The sequence below is a fragment of the Salmo trutta genome, chromosome 33 (assembly GCF_901001165.1).
Source record: "Salmo trutta chromosome 33, fSalTru1.1, whole genome shotgun sequence".
Taxonomy (NCBI): domain Eukaryota; kingdom Metazoa; phylum Chordata; class Actinopteri; order Salmoniformes; family Salmonidae; genus Salmo; species Salmo trutta.
The window spans coordinates 16,217,112-16,236,747 of NC_042989.1; the positions used below are offsets into that span (position 1 = coordinate 16,217,112).

At 44.7% G+C, this 19,636-nt stretch overlaps 1 protein-coding gene across 10 annotated transcripts in view; it reads left to right on the forward strand.

Annotated features, from left to right (window-relative positions):
* Window positions 1-19,636, forward strand: part of LOC115172482 (transmembrane protein KIAA1109 homolog) — a 133,235-nt gene that overhangs the window by 99,865 nt on the left and 13,734 nt on the right. For 8 of the 10 annotated variants that reach the window (XM_029729954.1, XM_029729964.1, XM_029729958.1 and 5 more), the window contains 6 exons: window positions 4,792-4,981; window positions 5,686-5,847; window positions 5,955-6,091; window positions 6,276-6,474; window positions 6,603-6,806; window positions 7,027-7,203. In XM_029729954.1, coding sequence (XP_029585814.1) covers window positions 4,792-4,981; window positions 5,686-5,847; window positions 5,955-6,091; window positions 6,276-6,474; window positions 6,603-6,806; window positions 7,027-7,203 — 1,069 coding nt within the window. The remainder of the gene's footprint in view (window positions 1-4,791; window positions 4,982-5,685; window positions 5,848-5,954; window positions 6,092-6,275; window positions 6,475-6,602; window positions 6,807-7,026; window positions 7,204-19,636) is intronic. The other 2 variants (XM_029729955.1, XM_029729959.1) reach the window with 2 other exon arrangements.

Here is a 19,636-nt window from a genome sequence, read left to right on the forward strand (position 1 = left end):
TCAAACTGGGCACACCCCCATCTTCATCATCGGGGCTGACGTGGAGACGGTCAAAAAGTTCCTCGGCATACACATCTTCGAGGAGCTGAAATGGTCAAACCACACAGACATGTATGTATGCGCATGGCTCAACACTATACATGTCAGCTACAACAGCGACTGAAATGACTGCAACACTTAACAAAGAATTGCAGTTAGTTTCAGAGTGGATGGCAAGGAATAAGTTAGTCCTAAATATTTCTAAAACTAAAAGCATTGTATTTTGGGCAAATCATTCACTGAACCCTAAACCTCAACCTAATCTTGTAATAAATAATGTGGAAATTGAGCAAGTTGAGGTGACTAAACTGCTTGGAGTAACCTTGGATTGTAAACTGTCATGGTCAAAATATATTGATACAACAGTAGCTAAGATGGGGAGAAGTATGTCCATAATAAAGCGACGCTATGCCTTCTTAACAGCACTATCAACAAGGCAGGTCCTACAGGCTCTAGTTTTGTCACACCTGGACTACTGTTCAGTCGTGTTGTCAAGTGCCACAAAAAAGGACGTGGCTCAGAACAGGGCAGCACGGCTGGCCCTTGATGTACACAGAGCTAATATTAATAATATGCATGTCAATCTCTCCTGGCTCAAAGTGGAGGAGAGATTGACTTCATCGCTACTTGTATTTATGAGAGGTATTGACATGTTGAATGCACCGAGCTGTCTGTCTGTTTGAACTACTGGCGCACAGCTTGGACACCCATATGTGGTAGTGGTGGAGTATGGGCCTGAGGGCACACAGTGTGTTGTGAATGTATTGTGATGTTTTTAAAATTGTATAAAGGCACTACAGAGGGTGGTAGGCTCAGCTGAACACACCATTGGGTGCACACTGCCTGCCCTCCAGGACACCTACAACCAATGCTCCCTCTAAGCTCCCCCGGGACTGAGGCACAGAAGAAATATCAGCGTGCGCAGAGAAACACGACATTGAACTTCACTCAACTTTCTAGAGTTTTCCCTGTTAGTTAACACTGAACGTTTCCCTCTTCTGTGGAAATTGTGATCGAATCAATGCAATATTAGCCACAATCAATGCAACATACCAAAACTAAACGAACTATGCAAGACTTAGTATGCAAAATGAACTATGCAAGAGATTTTGTTGTAGGCAGAACACATCGGGGTTGGATTCTATTGCATTGACAGGCATGACTCAGGCCCATACTCTACACAAACCGGTGCGCCATAACCAATCAAAGCTGCAGCAGGCCTATATGTAAATAGAGTATTTCAATATATGGATCTGTGCCATTCACTTTGAACTTGACAACATCTATTCTTCTGCACCCAGAAACCTGCTCCTTTTACTCTCTGTTCCGAACACACTAGACGACCAGTTCTTTTAGCCTTTAGCCGTACTCTTATCTTTTTCCTCCTTTGTTCCTCTGGTGATGTAGAGATTAACCCAGTCCCAGCAGCTCCCAGCATCACTCCCATTCTCCAGGCGCTCTCATTTGTTGACTTCTGTAACCGTAAAAGCATTGGTTTCATGCATTTTAACATTAGAAGCCTCCTAAGTTTGTTTTATTCACTGCTTTAGCACACTCTGCCAACCCGGATGTCCTAGACGTGTCTGAATCCTGGCTTAGGAGGGCCACCAAAAATCCAGAAAAATAACATTTTCCAACAAGATAGAACTGCCAAATGGGGTGGAGTTGGAATCTACTGCAAAGATAGCCTGCAGAGTTCGGTCATACTATCCAGGTCTGTGCCCAAACAATTCGAGCTTCTACTTTTAAAAATCCACCTTTCCAGAAACAAGTCTCTCACTGTTGCCGCTTGTTATAGACCCCCCCCGGCCCCCAGTTGTGTCCTGGACACCATATGTGAATTGATTGCCCCCCATCTATCTTCAGAGTTCGTACTGACCTAAACTGGGACATGCTTAACACCCCGGCCGTCCTACAATCTAAGCTAGATGCCCTCAATCTCACACAAATCATCAAGGAACTTACCAGGTACAACCCGAAATCCGTAACCATGGGCACCCTCTTAGATATCATCCTGACCAACCTGCTCTCTAAATACACCTCTACTGTCTTCAACCAGGATCTCAGTGATCACTGCCTCATTGCCTGCGTCCGTTATGGGTCCGCGGTCAAACGACCACCCCTCATCACTATCAAACACTCCCTAAAACACTTCAGCGAGCAGGCCTTTCAAATCGACCTGGCCCGGATATCCTGGAAGGATATTGACCTCATCCTGTCAGTAGAGGATGCCTGGTTGTTCTTCAAAAGTGCTTTCCTCTCCATCTTAAATAAGCATGCCCCGTTCAAAAATGTAGAACCAGAAACAGATATAGCCCTTGGTTCACCCCAGAGTTGACTGCCCTTGACCAGCACAAAAACATCCTGTGGCGTTCTGCATTAGCATCGAATATCCCCCACGATATGCAACTTTTCAGGGAAGTCAGGAACAAATATACTCAGTCAGTTAGGAAAGCTAAGGCTAGCTTTTTCAAACAGAAATTTGCTTTCTGTAGCACTAATTCTTAAAAGTTTTGGGAAACTGTAAATTCCATGGAGAATAAGAGCACCTCTCCCAGCTGCCCACTGCACTGAGGGTAGGTAAATCTACGATAATCGCTAATTTCAATAAGTATTTCTTCCACGGCTGGCTATGCTTTCCACCTGGCTACCCCTACCCTGGCCAACATCTCAGCACCCCCTGCAATCTCTGAAGCTGGAGTCTTATCTCCCTCTCTAACTTTAAGCATCAGCTGTCTGAGCAGCTTATCGATCACTGTACCTGTACATAGCCAATCTGTAAATAGCACACCCGACTACCTCATCCCCATATTATTACTTACCCTCTTGCTTTTTTGCACCCCGGTATCTCTACTTGCACATCATCATCTGCACATCTATGACTCCAGTATTAATGCTAAATTGTAATTATTTTCACCTCTAGGGCCTATTTATTGCCTACCTCCCTACTCTTCTACATTTACACACACTGTACATAGATTTTTCGATTTTTCTTTTCTTTTGTGTTATTGACTGTACGTTTGTTCATGTGTAACTCTGTGTTGTTTTTGTAGCACTGTTTTGCTTTATCTTGGCCAGGTCGCAGTTGTAAATGTGAACTTGTTCTCAACTGGCCTACCTGGTTAAATAAAGGTGAAATAAAAAAAATAAAACAATGAATGGACTGTTTTACAGCATGAGCGGTCCTGAATAGATGCCCTTGTTTTGAGATCAAAGCGAGAGCTACATGTAGCGACGTGTGTACATTTGTGTGCACATCCTTTGCTAGTTAGTGAGTTATTATCCCAGTTATAGATTATTTGTAGTCAGCAATGGGGGAGTGATTTGCTTTTTGTCTTAAATTGGCAGTGTTGTATTTTGAGACGGGCTTGAATAAGCTAAGTAGCCAATTGGCACAGGGTAGAATAATTTGTCTGATTCTCTGTAATAATGGTATGGGAATAATGATGCGTCAAACAACACAACAACATTTTCAGTCACCTCCTTGTCTGAAGGACAAGTGGATAAACAGGTTAATGTCAAGCCCTGTATGTTTTTTTCAAAAGTCTCATGGAATGTAGGCCTAGCTTGAACACCACACATTGGCTGCAACTGTAGGCTGAACGATAGAACAGCTATTTCCATGTAAAAATTTTATGGGATGCATTTTCTCCATTGTTTTTGATGGTAGGCCAGGTCTACATTATGATCAAATAGACACAGTAGCCTACTTGACCATTTTTAAAACTAACTTAAAGTGGGTACAGCCTCAGTGTTCACAGTAAACGCACAGCGGAAGTTGCACAGAATTTTCCAAACGTTCAAATTTGCTCAGTCCCCCAAAAAATTGAGGGAACATTGCATACAACACCAGGTGTCGCAGGAAGGCCAAGAAGATCATCAGGGACCTGGGCCACAGCCTGTTTGCCCCATTTCCATCACTCAGACGTGGGTAGTACAGGAACATCATGTCTGAAACTAACAGTCTGGCTAATGGCTTCTACCAACCCCCAGACCATCAGGCTGCTGAATAGCCCACTTTGGACATTTATCATGTTGAATAGCCACAACTACTCCAGGAAAACATTCCCCCACTATTAAACCACCACCACCAGCCTGTACCGTTGACACTAGGTAGGTAGGGCCATGGACTAATGCTGCCATCAGCATGATGCTACAGGAACCAGGATTCATTGGACCAGGCAATGTTTTTCCACTCCTCAATTGTCCAGTGTTGGTGATTGCGTGCCCACTGGAGCCGCCCGCATCTTCTTGTTTTTAGCTCATAGGAGTAGAACCCAGTCTGGTCGTCTGCTGCAATAGCCAATCCGTGACATGGATCTACAAGTTGTGCGTTCCAAGACGCTGTTCTGCACACCACTGTTGTATTGCGCCCACAGGACTGCCGCTGACTGGATGTTTTTTTGTTTGTGGCACTATTCTTGAAAAACCCTAGACACTGTTGTGTGTGTGTGTGTGAAAGGCACACACACAAGACAAATCCGCTCAGACAGTTTCAGCTCATGAGCTCCATCAGCAGCAGATTTAATTTAGAATGGAAAATGAATGTTTATGCAACTAATGTTAGTGCATTGAATCGCATTGAACTGAATCGCACCGATTCGTTCCTCTAATCAGACCGCATCGTGCCATTTCAAACTTAAACCTATCATTCCTGTATCGGAGCCCATGTATGTAGATACGTATCAAATCGTCATGAAAAAAAATGTTGCACATCCTTAGTAACCATTTTTCTATTTCCTCCAACCCCAGTTGCACTACAACTCCAAGACCATGAAGACTGAGTCACCCAATGCCTCGCGAGGATCCTCCCTCCCCCGCACCATCTCCAAAGAGTCCAAGCTGTATGGTATGAAAGATAGCGGCCCTCACAACCCTCCCAATGCTGCCCAAAGCAAGACTAACACGCTCCTTCCTCCCCCACCCCCACCTCTACCATCAGGTACTGAGAGCTCTCATTATTACTTACATGCCCTTTCACCTTCTGTGTTGACCTACAGTAAAGCGCCACATCTCCATCGTGGCCATAGACATCCTCAATCAACCCACCCAATCAATGTAATGCATGCTTGTGTAGTCGTGTCCAAGGCTTTGATCTGTGAATGTTGAAGACGATTGGGATTTCTGTGTTGGAAAGTTTTAAGATCCAGTTAATTTAATAATATTGTTTCAGACACGTAGTCTGTGGCTTACTTGGTAGAGCATGGTGTTTGCAATGCCAGCATGGTGTGTGCAACGCCAGAGTTGTGGGTTCGATTCCCACGGGGGGCCAGTACAGAAAAAAAAAATGCATAAAATGAAATGTATGCATTCACTACTGTAAGTCGCTCTGAATAAGAGCGTCTGCTAAATGACTAAAATGTAAATGTAAAAATGTAGTGGGTGGATAGATAAAGGGGCTGTTTTATTAAAAACTGTTATTCTCCAGATGAAAGAAAACATAAAAGGTGGAACCAGAAAGTTCTGTAAATGAAAGAACATTTGATAAGTTTCTCCCACTATGTGTTTCAGTCCATCACTAGTTAGGTAATGGGTCACACTAAACACAGCACCCCAATGTTCTAGGCCTATTGTAATTACCAATGTTGGTGTAAGTAGTGAAGCTTTGTGTGACCCTGTCAAACTCAGATCATGTGTCCTCTGCAGCCAAAGGCAAGGGTAGTGGTGGGGTGAAGACAGCCAAGCTGTACGCCTGGGTGGCCCTTCAGACCCTCCCAGAGGAGATGGTCATCAGCCCTTGTCTTCTGGACTTCCTGGAGAAAGCCTTGGAGACCATTCCAATCACCACTGTGGAAAGGAACTATACTGGTATGTAGGGTCATTTAATTGCAAATCCATCGCCTGTTTGCCGTGGGGGAGAGATGGTACTAGACCGTTGCTTAAAGCTGACCCCTTTTTGTCTGTGTGTGTCTCAGCTGTGAACTCCCAGGAGGAGGACATAGGCCAGTTTGAGCCAGTGGATCCCCTGGAGGAGTCCACCACCTCCCTGGTTTCCTCCACCTCTGCCTACTCCTCCTTCCCTGTGGACGTGGTGGTCTACGTCAGAGTACAGGTAACCTACCTCAAATTGCACGCCTTACTATGGCTCGCAAAGCTCATGTCACTCTGTTCGCCATTGTACAATATGAGTGTTTTAAATGAGTATGTTTTGCTGTCACAATGTCCAGACCCTGAGACACCACACTCAAATGAATAACGTTTTCTAATTCTATTCTAATCTGACTCCATGTCTCCAGCCCTCTCAGATCCGCTTCAGCTGCTTGCCCATGTCCAGAGTAGAGTGTATGCTGAAATTGCCATCTCTAGACCTGGTATTCTCCTCTAATCGCGGTGAAATGGAGATCCCATCCACCACCCAACCTACCGACAGCCCACACCCACCCTCCTCCACCCCCCCGAGCCAACACATCCTCAAACCGCCCCCTATCAAAGGAGGTATGGATAGCAACACACCAATGCACCTGTAAAGCAACCTATAGATGTGTGTGTGTGTGAGTGTCTGCATTTCATTCATTTCTAAGTCTATCTAGTCCATAATAACACCCCTTTGATCTAACCTCCAGGTCCCTCTCCATCTCTGGGTAGCCCTCTGGGCCGGACCCGTCACAGCAGCAGCCAGTCAGACCTCACCGCCCCCCCCAGCAACTCCTCAGGGCTCAGCTTCACTGCCTGCATGTCAGACTTCTCCCTCTACGTGTTCCACCCCTATGGTGCAGGGAAACAGAAGTCTGCTGTCACAGGGCTGCCCCCAGGCCCAGGACCTCTAGGTATGGAAAATTGTGGTGAAAGTTTATCATCCTGAAAATGTATTCATATATTCTAAAGCCTAATTTTTATTCCTGTTCATTATAATTGCAGTGTGGTCTACCAACCGCGCTGTACAGCATGCCTCATAGTGATACAGGGTTGTTCAGACTTCCATCAGTCAGTGTGTAGCATTAAAACAGCGCTATGAAGTCTTGTCTCATATCTGTTCTTTCCTTTAAGGTACAGTGGATGAGGAGCCGTCCTCTGTGACTGGGAGGAAGGATTCCCTCAGCATCAACCTGGAGTTCGTCAAGGTCAGCCTGTCCAGAATGAGACGCACCGGAGGACCTACCTTCATTGAGAGCTTTGTACCTGGCAAGGGAGGCAAGATGGACACCACCCTTATCAATATCTCAGGTGCCCCATCCGCTCTTGGAACAGGTTTAATGGTTGGACACCGTCTAAATGGGAATGTTATGTATAGTCACGTCCCAAATTATTGCCACCCTTAAAAGAGATGAGCAAAAAATGACTGTATTAAATAAATAGTAAGGGTGTAATTGTTTCTTCAAACTCACGGTTCGGTCTGTATTGCGGTATGGGTCCACGGTTTGGTTTTGGTACTGCGGGAAAATGAAATGCCAATACTTACTGTAGTACATTTTTGTTTTGGCAAAAGTCATGAAACTAACCCAAAATATATAAAACTGCTGTGTCTATTAATTGTCCAAACTCACGGCCGCTTTCCCACTCTATATTGCTCAAGGATTTTCACAAATGCCTTACTCTACGTCATTCCCAAACATTCTATGAATGTGTGAAAATGTGCTAGCTTGTTTTAAAAAAAAATTATTTCATGTTGCTAAAATGCTGTCAGTTCCACTTTAATTGAGAAGGTTTTTGGGAAAGCCTTTCCGTCTACCAAAAGACGGTTGTCATTGGCATCATCGCTAACAGCTACATAGTGGCAGACAAACACACACACAGAAAGGGGCATTCCCACGCTGTTGCCTTTTCAGAAAGTTGAAGGAAAATACAAATCACTTAAGCATTTTGTTCATGTCTTATTATCATCTTGGTCAAATTAATGAATGTTCTAATAAATTCAATACATTTTTTCTTCTACTGGGAAGCCAAAATGTTCCCAAACTGGAGATTTAAACGATGATGGAGGATCCTCCAATTCTGGTTTATCAACCCCACCATTCACCTTGGTACAGAACTAGTTCCCGGCTGCGCCTCACAAAAGGATAGTTTGAAATGTGCCAATTAAGATTAGAGTTTTGATTACAACGTGGGCATAGGCTCTAGTTGTTTTAATGGAATAGACTACAATGGTTTTTTTGCACAGATTTACTCGGCCTACAATGAAGTGTAGGCATAGACTATAGGCTTAGTGTTTTAATTTTGTGTATATATATTTTTTTTATGTATTCATTCGGGTACACATTCGGTACTGTTACACCTGTAATAAATAATACAAATACTAAGCTATATTGAATGCTTAATATTATTTTATACTAATATAATTGCTCAGATAAAGATATTTTGTTTATAAGCAATAATCAAATTTTATTAGTCACATGCGCCGAATACAACCGTGAACAACCTTACAGTGAAATGCTTACTTACGAGCCACTAACCAACAATGCAGTTTAAAAAAATAAGAATAAGAAATAAAAGTAGCAAGTAATTAAAGAGCAGTAGAATAACAATAGCAAGACTATATATGGGGGGTACCGGTATAGCGTCAATGTGCAGGGGCACTGGTTAGTTGAGGTAATATGTACATGTAGGTAGAATTATTAAAGTGACTATGCAATGCAAATAGTCTGGGAAGCCATTTGATTAGATGTTCAGTAGTCTTATGGCTTGGGGGTAGAAGCTGTGTAGAAGCCTCTTGGACCTAGACTTGGCGCTCCGGTACCGCATGCCGTGCGGTAGCAGAGAGAACAGTCTATGACTGGGGTGGCTGGGGTCTTTGACAATTTTTAGGGCCTTCCTTTGACACGGCCTGGTATAAAGGTCCTGGATAGCAGGAAGCTTGGCCCCAGTGATGTACTAGGCCATTCACACTACCCTCTGTAGTGACTTGCGGTCAGAGGCAGAGCAGTTGCCATACCAGGCAGTGATACAACCAGTCAGGAACCTTTTGAGGATCTGAGGACCCATGCCAAATCTTTTCAGTCTCCTTAGGGGGAATAGGTTTTGTCATGCCCTCTTCACGACTGTCTTGGTGTGCTTGGACCATGTTAGTTTGTTGGTGATGTGGACACCAAGGAACTTGAAGCTCTCAACCTGCTCCACTGCAGCCCCATCGATGAGAATAGGGGCATGCTCGGTCCTCTTTTTCCTGTAGTCCACAATCATCTCCTTTGTCTTGATCACGTTGAGGGAGAGGTTGTTGTCCTGGCACCACACGGCCAGGTCTCTGACCTCCTCCCTATAGGCTGTCTCGTCGTTGTCGGTGGCCAGGGCTACCACTGTTGTGTCGAATCAAATCAAATGTTATTTGTCACATACACATGGTTAGCAGATATTAATGCGAAATGCTTGTGCTTCTAGTTCCGACCATGCAGTAATATTTAACAAGTAATCTAACCTAACAATTTCACAACAACTACCTTATACACACAAGTGTAAAGGAATGAATATGAATATGTACATCAAAATATATGAATGAGTGATGGCCGAACGGCATAGGCAAGATGCAGTAGATGGTATTGAGTACAGTATATACATATGAGATGAGTAATGTAGGGTATGAAAACATTATATAAAGTGGCGTTGTTTAAAGTGGCTAGAGATACATTTAATTACATCAAGATGGCAGGATGCAGTAGATGGTATAGTGTACAGTATATACATATGAGATATGTAAAATGACTAAATGTAGGGTATATAAACATTATATAAAGTGCATTGTTTAAAGTGGCTAGTGATACATTTATTACATACATTTTTCCATTATTAAAGTGGCTAGAGTTCAGTCAGTATGTTGGCAGCAGCCACTCAATGTTAGTGATGGCTGTTTAACAGTCTGGTGGCCTTGAGATAGAAGCTGTTTTTCAGTCTCTCGGTCCCCGCTTTGATGCACCTGTACTGACCTCGCCTTCTGGATGATAGCGGGGTGAACAGGCAGTGGCTCGGGTGGTTGTTGTCCTTGATGATCTTTTTGGCCTTCCTGTGACATCGGGTGGTGTAGGTGTCCTGGAGGGCAGGTAGTTTGCACCCGGTGATGCGTTGTGCAGACCTCACTACCCTCTGGAGAGCCTTACGGTTATGGGCGGAGCAGCTGCCGTACCAGGCGGTGATACAGCCCGAACAGGATGCTCTTGATTGTGCATCTGTAACAGTTTGTGTGTGTTTTTGGTGACAAGCCGAATTTCTTCAGCCTTCTGAGGTTGAAGAGGCGCTGTTGCACCTTCTTCACCACGCTGTCTCTGTGGGTGGACCATTTCAGTTTGTCCGTGATGTGTACGCCGAGGGACTAAAAACTTTCCACCCTCTCCACTACTGTCCCGTCAATGTGGATAGGGGGCTGCTCCCTCTGCTGTTTCCTGAAGTCCATGATCATCTCCTTTGTTTTGTTGACATTGAGTGTGAGTTTTTTTTCCTGACACCACACTCTGAGGGCCCTCACCTCCTCCCTGTAGGCCGTCTCGTCGTTGTTGGTAATTAAGCCTACCACTGTAGTGTAGTCTGCAAACTTGATTATTGAGTTGAAGGCGTGCATGGCCACGCAGCCGTGGGTGAACAGGGAGTACAGGAGAGGGCTGAGAACGCACCCTTGTGGGGACCCAGTGTTGAGGATCAGCGGGGTGGAGATGTTGTTACCTACCCTCACCACCTGGGGGCGGCCCGTCGGGAAGTCCAGGACCCAGTTGCACAGGGCGGGGTCGAGACCCAGGGTCTCGAGCTTAATGACGAGTTTGGAGGGTACTATAGTGTTAAATGCTGAGCTGTAATCGATGAACAGCATTCTTACATAGGTATTCCTCTGTATGGGTGGGTTAGGGCAGTGCGATGGCGATTGCGTCGTCTGTGGACCTATTGGGGCGGTAAGCAAATTGGAGTGGGTCTAGGGTGTCAGGTAGGGTGGAGGTGATATGGTCCTTGACTAGTCTCTCAAAGAACTTCATGATGACGGAAGTGAGTGCTACAGGGCGGTAGTCATTTAGCTCAGTTACCTTAGTTTTCTTTGGAACAGGAACAATGGTGGCCCTCTTGAAGCATGTGGGAACAGCAGACTGGGATAAGGGTTGATTGAATATGTCTGTAAACACACCAGCCAGCTGGTCTGCGCATGCACTGAGGACGCAGCCGGGGATGCCGTCTGGGCCTGCAGCCTTGCGAGGGTTAACACGTTTAAATGTTTTACTCACATTGGCTGCAGTGAAGGAGAGCCCTCAGATTTTGGTAGCGGGCCGTGTCAGTGGCACTGTATTGTCCTCAAAGCGAGCAAAGAAGTTGTTTAGTCTGTCTGGGAGCAAGACATTGTGGTCCGCCACGGGGCTGGTTTTTCTTTTGTAGTCCGTGATTGACTGTAGACCCTGCCACATACCCCTCGTGTCTGAGCCGTTGAATTGTGACTCCACTTTGTCTCTATACTGACGCTTAGCTTGTTTGATTGCCTTGCGGAGGGAATAGCTACACTGTTTGTATTCGGTCATGTTTCCGGTCACCTTGCCCTGATTAAAAGCAGTGGTTCGCGGTTTCAGTTTTGCGCGAATGCTGCCATCAATCCACGGTTTCTGGTTGGAATGTTTTAATAGACTCTGTGGGTACAACATCACCGATGCACTTGCTAATTAACTCGCTCACCGAATCAGCGTATTCATCAATGTTGTTGTTTGACGTTATGCCAGTCCACGTGATCTAAGCAATCTTGAAGCGTGGAATCCGATTGGTCGGACCAGCGTTGAACAGACTTGAGCGCGGGTGCTTCCTGTTTTAGTCTCTGTCTATAGGCTGGGAGCAACAAAATGGAGTCGTAGTCAGCTTTTCCGAAAGGAGGGCCTTATATGCGTCGCAGAAGTTAGAGTAACAATGATCCAGGGTTTTGCCAGCCCGGGTTGCTCAATCGATATGCTGATAGAATTTAGGGAGCCTTGTTGTCAGATTAGCCTTGTTAAAATCCCCAGCTACAATAAATGCATCCTCAGGATATGTGGTTTCGAGTTTACATAGAGTCGAATGAAGTTCTTTCAGGGCGGTCGATGTGTCTGCTTGGGGGGGAATATACACGACTGTGATTATGATCGAAGAGAATTCTCTTCGTTGATAATGCGGTCGGTATTTGATTGTGAGGAATTCTAAGTCAGGTGAACAAAAGGACTTGAGTTCCTGTATGTTGTTATGATCACACCACGTCTCGTTAATCATAAGGCATGTACCAACTCCGATAGCGTGTCTCGAGTGAGCCATGTTTCCGTGAAACAAAGAACGTTACAGTCTTTGATGTCTCTCTGGAAGGCTACCCTTGCTCGGATTTCGTCTACCTTGTTGTCAAGAGAGTGGACCTTGGAGAGTAGTATGCTCGGGAGCGGTGCACGATGTGCCTGTCTACGGAGCCTGACCAGAAGACCGCTCCGTCTGCCCCTTCTACGGCGCCGTTGTTTTGGGTCGCCGGCTGGGATCCGATCCATTGTCCTGGGTGGTGGGCCAAACAGAGGATCCGCTTCGGGAAAGTCGTATTCCTGGTCGTAATGTTGGTGAGTTGACGTTGCTCTTATATCCAATAGTTCCTCCCGACTGTATGTAATAAAACCTAAGATTTCCTGGGGTAACATTGTAAGAAATAACACACAAAAAAAATGAAATACTGCGTAGTTTCCTAGGAATGCGAAGCGAGGCGGCCATCTATCGGCGCCAGAGCCAAGTGTCGTCTGCAAACTTAATGATGATGTTGGAGTCGTGCCTGGCTGTGCAGTCATTAGTGAACAGGGAGTACAGGAGGGGACTGAGCACGCACCCCTGGGGGGCCCCTGTGTTGAGGATCAGCATGGTGGTTGTGTTGCTACCTACTCTTACCACCTGGGGGCGGCCCGTCATTAAGTCCAGAATCCAGTTGCAGAGGGAGGTGTTTGGTCCCAGGGTCCTTAGCTTATTGATGAACTTTGAGGACACTATGGTGTTGAACGCTGAGCTGTAGTCAATTATTAGCATTCTCACATAGGTGTTCCTTTTGTCCAAGTGGGAAAGGGCAGTGTAGAGTGCAATAGAGATTGCATCATCTGTGGATCTGTTTGGGCGGTATGCAAATTGGAGTGGGTCTAGGGTTTCTGGGATAATGGTGTTGATGTGAGCCATGACCAGTCTTTCAAAGCACTTCATGGCTACGGATGTGAGTGCTACAGGTCGGTAGTCAATTAGGCAGGTTACCTTAGTGTTCTTGGGCACAGGAACTATGGTGGTCTGCTTAAAACATGTTGGTATTACAGACTCTGACAGGGAGAGGTTAAAAATGTCAGTGAAGACGCTTGCCAGTTTGTCAGCACATGCTCGCAGTACACGTCCTGGTAATCCGTCTGGCCCCGCGGCCTTGTGAATGTTGACCTGTTTAAAGGTCTTACTCACATCGGCTGCGGAGAGCGTGATCACACAGTCTTCCAGTGCTGTCATACATGTTTCAGTGTTATTTGCCTCGAAGCGAGCATAGCAGTAGTTTAGCTCGTCTGGTAGGCTAGTGTCACTGGGCAGCTCTCGGCTGTGCTTCCCTTTGTAGTCTGTAATGGTTAGCAAGCCCTGCCACATCCGACGAGCATCACAGCTGGTGTAGTAAGATTCGATCTTAGTACTATATTGATGCTTTGCCTGTTTGATGGTTCGTCAGAGGGCATAGCAGGATTTCTTATAAGCTTCCGGGTTAGAGTCCTGCTCCTTGAAAGCGGCAGCTCTACCCTTTAACTCAGTGCGGATGTTGCCTGTAATCAATGGCTTCTGGTTGGGGTATGTACGTACGGTCACTGTGGGGACGACATCATCGATGAAATACATAGTCCGCCAACCCTTGTCTTACCAGACGCTGCTGTTCTATCCTGCCGGTACAGCGTATAACCAGCCAGTTGTATGTTTATAGTGTCATCGTTCAGGCATGACTCCGTGAAGCATAAGATATTACAGTTTTGTTGTCCCGTTGGTAGTTTAATCTTCCGCGTAGGTCATCTATTTTATTCTCCAAAGATTGCACGTTTGCTAGCAGAACGGAAGGAAGTGGAGGTTTATTCAATCGCCTACGAATTCTCAGAAGGCAGCCCGTCCTTTGGCCCCTTTTTCTCCGCCTCCTCTTCACGCAAATCACGGGGATCTGGGCCTGTTCCCGAGAAAGCAGTATATCATTTGCGTCGGGCTCGTCAGACTCGTTAAAGGAAAAAAAGGATTCTGCCAGTCCGTGGTGAGTAATCGCAGTCCTGATGTCCAGAAGTTATTTTCGGTCATAAGAGACGGTAGCAGCAAACATTATGTACAAAATAAGTTTAAAAAAATACGTTACAAACAACACAAATAAACAAACAAAAAACAATCGGTTGGGGACACGTAAAATGTCTGCCTTCTTCTCCGGCGCCATTGTGTAATATATATTTCTTTCTCTAATTATTTGCACCCTTGTTTTCAATACTTTGTGCACCCTCCCCGTTTATGCGATTGGAGAACACATTGGGAGGGATCTTAGACCATTCCTCCATACAGAACCTTTCTAGATCCTTGATATCCTTCGGTCTGGCCTTATGTACTGCCCTCTTCAATTCAAACCACAGGTTTTCAAATGGGGTGCATGTCCGGAGACTGAGATGGCCATTGCAAAATGTTGATTTTGTGGTCATTTTACTATTTCTTTGTGGATGTTGGTGTATGTTTGGGGTCATTGTCTTGCTGGAAGATCCACTTATGGCCAAGTTTCAGCCTCCTGGCAGAGGCAACCAGGTTTTTGGCTAAAATGTCCTAATACTTAGTAGAATTTATGATGCCGTTGACCTTAACAAGGGTCCCAGGACCAGTGGAAGCAAAACTACCCCATAACATCAAAGATGTTATACAGTAGGTATGAGGTTATTTTCTGCATATGCATCCTTCTTTCGACACCCAACCCACTGCTGGTTTGCGTGGACAAAGACCTCTATTTCCGTCTCATCTGACCATAGCACCCGGTTCCAATCCAATTGCCAATGCCGTTTAGCAAACTCCAGGCGTTTACGTTTGTTGGTTGCTCTCAAAAAAAGCTTTTTTTCTGGCAACCCTTCCAAAGAGTATATTGGCATGAAGGTGGTATCTAATGGTATATTTGGAAACTTGGTGACCCCAAGTTCTGTAATTCTCCAACTGTGGCCCTTGGATTTTTCTTTACCTCCAGAACCACCCTCTACCAGGCTAGTTTACCACGTGCGAGTGGTTTTAAAATTCTTAAATGTGCAATATGCAGAAATCGCTCAGCCATTTCCTGGTTGCTAAAATTCTAATAGTTCGCCTAATTTTAGTTTGTGACAAAACAAGCAAGTATAGTGTTGAGAATCATTGTACCATCTAAACCGCTGTGAAATTATATTTTCAATAACCAATAATGTATTTTCAGCTGAAATTTAAGAACGGGATGCATAGAAATAGTGCACGTAGAACAAATCTACTGTTTTTTTAGACTTGCATTCGAAGAGCATGACAGATCTTTACCTCTTATTTCTATGTGAATTTGGTCGGGACACCCGAAAAGTTACATATTTCAGTTTTTTCTCTCCATTGTGTTACCTAGTTTTTATACCCCAGTGAAACAGGAAGCCATGGAAAGGCCACAATACAGATTCATTTTAAAAAGTAGAATGTTAAGCAGATTACATTTTGTTTGATTTTATTTATAAGAATATAAACTGTCTTTTATGATTTTTTTTTTTAATTGCTTGTTCAACACAATCTCTTTCTCTGAGCAAATGTATTAGTATAAAAAGGTCTGCCAAACGGGGGGGTGGGAATTCATCGAGTTAATCGCATGGTTTACTGTCATTAATCGCGATTAATCTCCAATTGATGCTGTTATTTAAGATTTGTTATTCAAGTCGCATTACAGGAATATTGACGTATTGATTTTGTCCAAGGTAATGGTTAGCGAAATCTGGTAAATTCTTTAACCACAATGTCAACCTGTTTTGACATCGCATTGTTGTTTTTACTTATATAAATTATGTATTTTGGATGTTTTCAGACAATGCGATTAATCACAATAAAAAACAATATGCACTAAAATGACAGTTAACTTGAGTTAACTGATTACCTCTGACAACCCTAGCATAAATATAATTTCCCCAAATTTTTTTTACATACAATTAGGACTGGCACAATTATCGTATAATCGTGTAAACTGACAATTATGTGGGGGGTTTTTTCGCGTTATTTGTAACTTATTTTGTACATAATGTTTCTGCCACCGTATCCTACGGCAAAAAAGAGCTTCTGGATATCAGGATAGCGATCACTCACCTCGGATTAGACAAAGATCTTTTCTTCAACAAGCTGGACGCACAGGATGTACTTCAGACACCCAACAAGGCCGAAATCCCCGTCATTTGCAAGAGAAAGAGACGCAGGTATAGAGGACACAAGGTGGGGTGACTGGTAAGGATCCGCCAACGGCGAGTGGGAAATTTGCCCTTACCATCAATATTACTTGCCAACATACAATCATTGGACAATAAATTAGACGAGGTACAATCACGAATATCCTACCACCGGGACATCAAAAACTGTGCCTTATGTTTCACCGAATCGTAACTGAATGACGACATGGAAAACATTCGGCTGGCGGGATATACGCTGCACCGGCTACGTAGAACAGCACACTCCGGTAAGACAAGGGGGGCGGTCTGTGTATATTTGTAAACAACAGCTGGTGCACGAAATCTAAGGAAGTCTCTAGCTTTTGCTTGCCTAAAGTTGAGTAATTCATGATAAGCTGTAGACCACACTATTTGCCAAGAGTTTTCATCAATTTTTTTCGTGGCTGTTTATTTACCACCACAGATGGATGCTGGCACTAAGACCGCACTCAGTCAGCTGTATAAGGAAATAAGCAAACAGGAAATTGCTCACCCAGAGGCGGCGCTCCTAGTGGCCAGGGACTTTAATGCAGGGAAACTTAAATCAGTTTTACCTAATTCCTATCAGCATATTAAATGCGCAACCAGAGGGGGAAAAAAATCTAGATCACCTTTACTCCACACACAGAGACGCATACAAAGCTCTCCCTCGCCCTCCATTTGGCAAATCTGACCATAATTCTATATTCCTGATTCCTGCTTACAAGCAAAAATTAAAGCAGGAAGCACCAGTGACTCAGTCTATAAAAAAGTGGTCAGATGAAGCAGATGCTAAACTACAGGACTGTTTTTCTAGCACAGACTGGAATATGTTCCGGGATTCTTCCGATGGCATTGAGGAGTACACCACATCAGTCACTGACTTCATCGATAAGTGCATCGAGGACGTCATCCCCACAGTGACTGTACGTACATACCCCAACCAGAAGCCATGGATTACAGGCAACATTCGCACTGAGCTAAAGGGTAGAGCTGCCGTTTTCAAGGTGCGAGACTCTAACCCAGAAGCTTATAATATATCTTGCTATGCCCTCCGACGAACCATCAAACAGGCAAAGCGCCAATACAGGACTAAGATTTAATCATGCTACACCGTCTCCGACGCTCGTCTTATGTGGCAGGGCCTTCAAACTAATACAGACTACAAAGGGAAGCACAGCCGTGAGCTGCCCAGTGACACGAGCCTACCAGACAAGCAATATCACGTCTATGCTCGCTTCGAGGCAAGCAACACTGAGGCATGTATGAGAGCATCAGCTGTTCCGGACGACTGTGTGATCACGTTCTCCGTAGCCGACGTGAGTAAGACCTTTAAACAGGTCAACATTCACAAGCACGCTGGGCCAGACGGATTACCAGGACGTGTGCTCCGGGCATGTGCTGACCAACTGGCAGGTGTCTTCACTGACATTTTCAACATGTCCCTGATTGAGTCTGTAATACCAACATGCTTCAAGCAGACCACCATAGTCCCTGTGCCCAAGAACACTAAGGTAACCTGCCTAAATGACTACCGACCTGTAGCACTCAGGTCCGTAGCCATGAAGTTCTTTGAAAGGCTGGTCATGGCTCACATTAACACCATTATCCCAGAAACCCTAGACCCACTCCAATTTGCATACCCCTCAAACAGATGCAATCTCTATTGCACTCCACACTGCCCTTTCCCACTTGGACAAAAGGAACACCTACGTGAGAATGCTATTCATTGACTACAGCTCAGCTTTCAACACCATAGTGTCCTCAAAGCTCAACAATAAGCTAAGGACCCTGGGACCAAACACCTCCCACTGTAACTGGATCCTGGACTTCCTGACAGGCAGCCCCCAGGTGGTGAGGGTAGGTAGCAACACATCTGCCACGCTGATCCTCAATGCTGGAGCCCCTCAGGGGTGCGTGCTCAGTCCCCTCCTGTACTCCCTGTTCACCCACGACTGCATGGCCAGGCACGACTCCAACACCATCAATAAGTTTGCAGACGACACAACAGTGGTAGGCCATCACTGCCATCACTGCCTGGTACGGCAACTGCTCGGCCTCCAACCACAAGGCACTACAGAGGATAGTCACTGGGGCTAAGGTGCCTGCCATCGAGTACCTCTACACCAGGTGGTATCAGAGGAAGGCCCTAAAAATTGTCAAAGACCCCAGCCACCCCAGTCATAGACTGTTCTCTCTACTACCGCATGGTTAGCGGTCCCGGAGTGCCAAGTCTAGGACCAAAAGGCTTCTCAACAGCCTTTACACCCAAGCCATAAGACTCCTGAACAGGTAATCAAATGGCTACCCAGACTATTTGCACTGTGTCCCGCCACCCCCCATCCGCCAACCCCCTCTTTTACGCTGCTGCTACTCTCTGTTTATCATCTATGCATAGTCACTTTAACTATACCTACATGTGCATATTACCTCAATTAGCCTGACTAACCGGTGCCCCCGCACATTGACTCTGTACCGGTACCAGCTGTATATAGCCTTGCTACTGTTATTTTAACTGTCATTTTACTGCTTGTTTTTTTATTTCTTTATCTATTGTTTACCTAATACCTATTTTTTTACTTAAAAATTGCAGTGTTGGTCAGGGCTTGGAAGTAAGCATTTCACTGTTGTATTCGGCTCAAGTGACAGAAAACTTTAATTTGAATTATGGACCGTAACCGTGAACGAACCAAAAATATATTGTCTTTATACATTAATTTTAGGAGAAGGGGGATTCAACTTTATGTATATATGCAGTGCATTCGGAAAGTATTCAGAGCTCTTCCTTTTTTCCACATAAACTTACTTTACAGCCTTAATCTAAAATTGATTAAAGAAAACATTTTCCTCATCAATCTTCAAACAATAACCCATAATGACAAAGCGAAAACAGTTTTTTGTATTTAAAAAAATAACATAAATACCTTATTTATATAAGTATTCAGACCCTTTGCTATAATATTCGAAATTGAGCTCAGGTGCATCCTGTTTCCTTTGATCATCCTTGAGATGTTTCTACAACTTAATTGGAGTCCACCTGTGGCAAATTCAATTGACTGGACATGATTTGGAAAGGCACACACCTGTCTATGTAAGGTCCCACAGTTGACAGTGTGTGTCAGAGCAAAAATCAGGCCATGAGGTCGAGACAGGATTGTGTCGAGGCACAGAACTGAGGAAGGGTACCAAAAAATGTCTGCAGTATTGAAGGTCCAGAAGAACACCTGTGGCCTCCATCATATTCTTAAATGGAAGTTTGGAACCATCAAGACTCTTCCTAAAGCTGG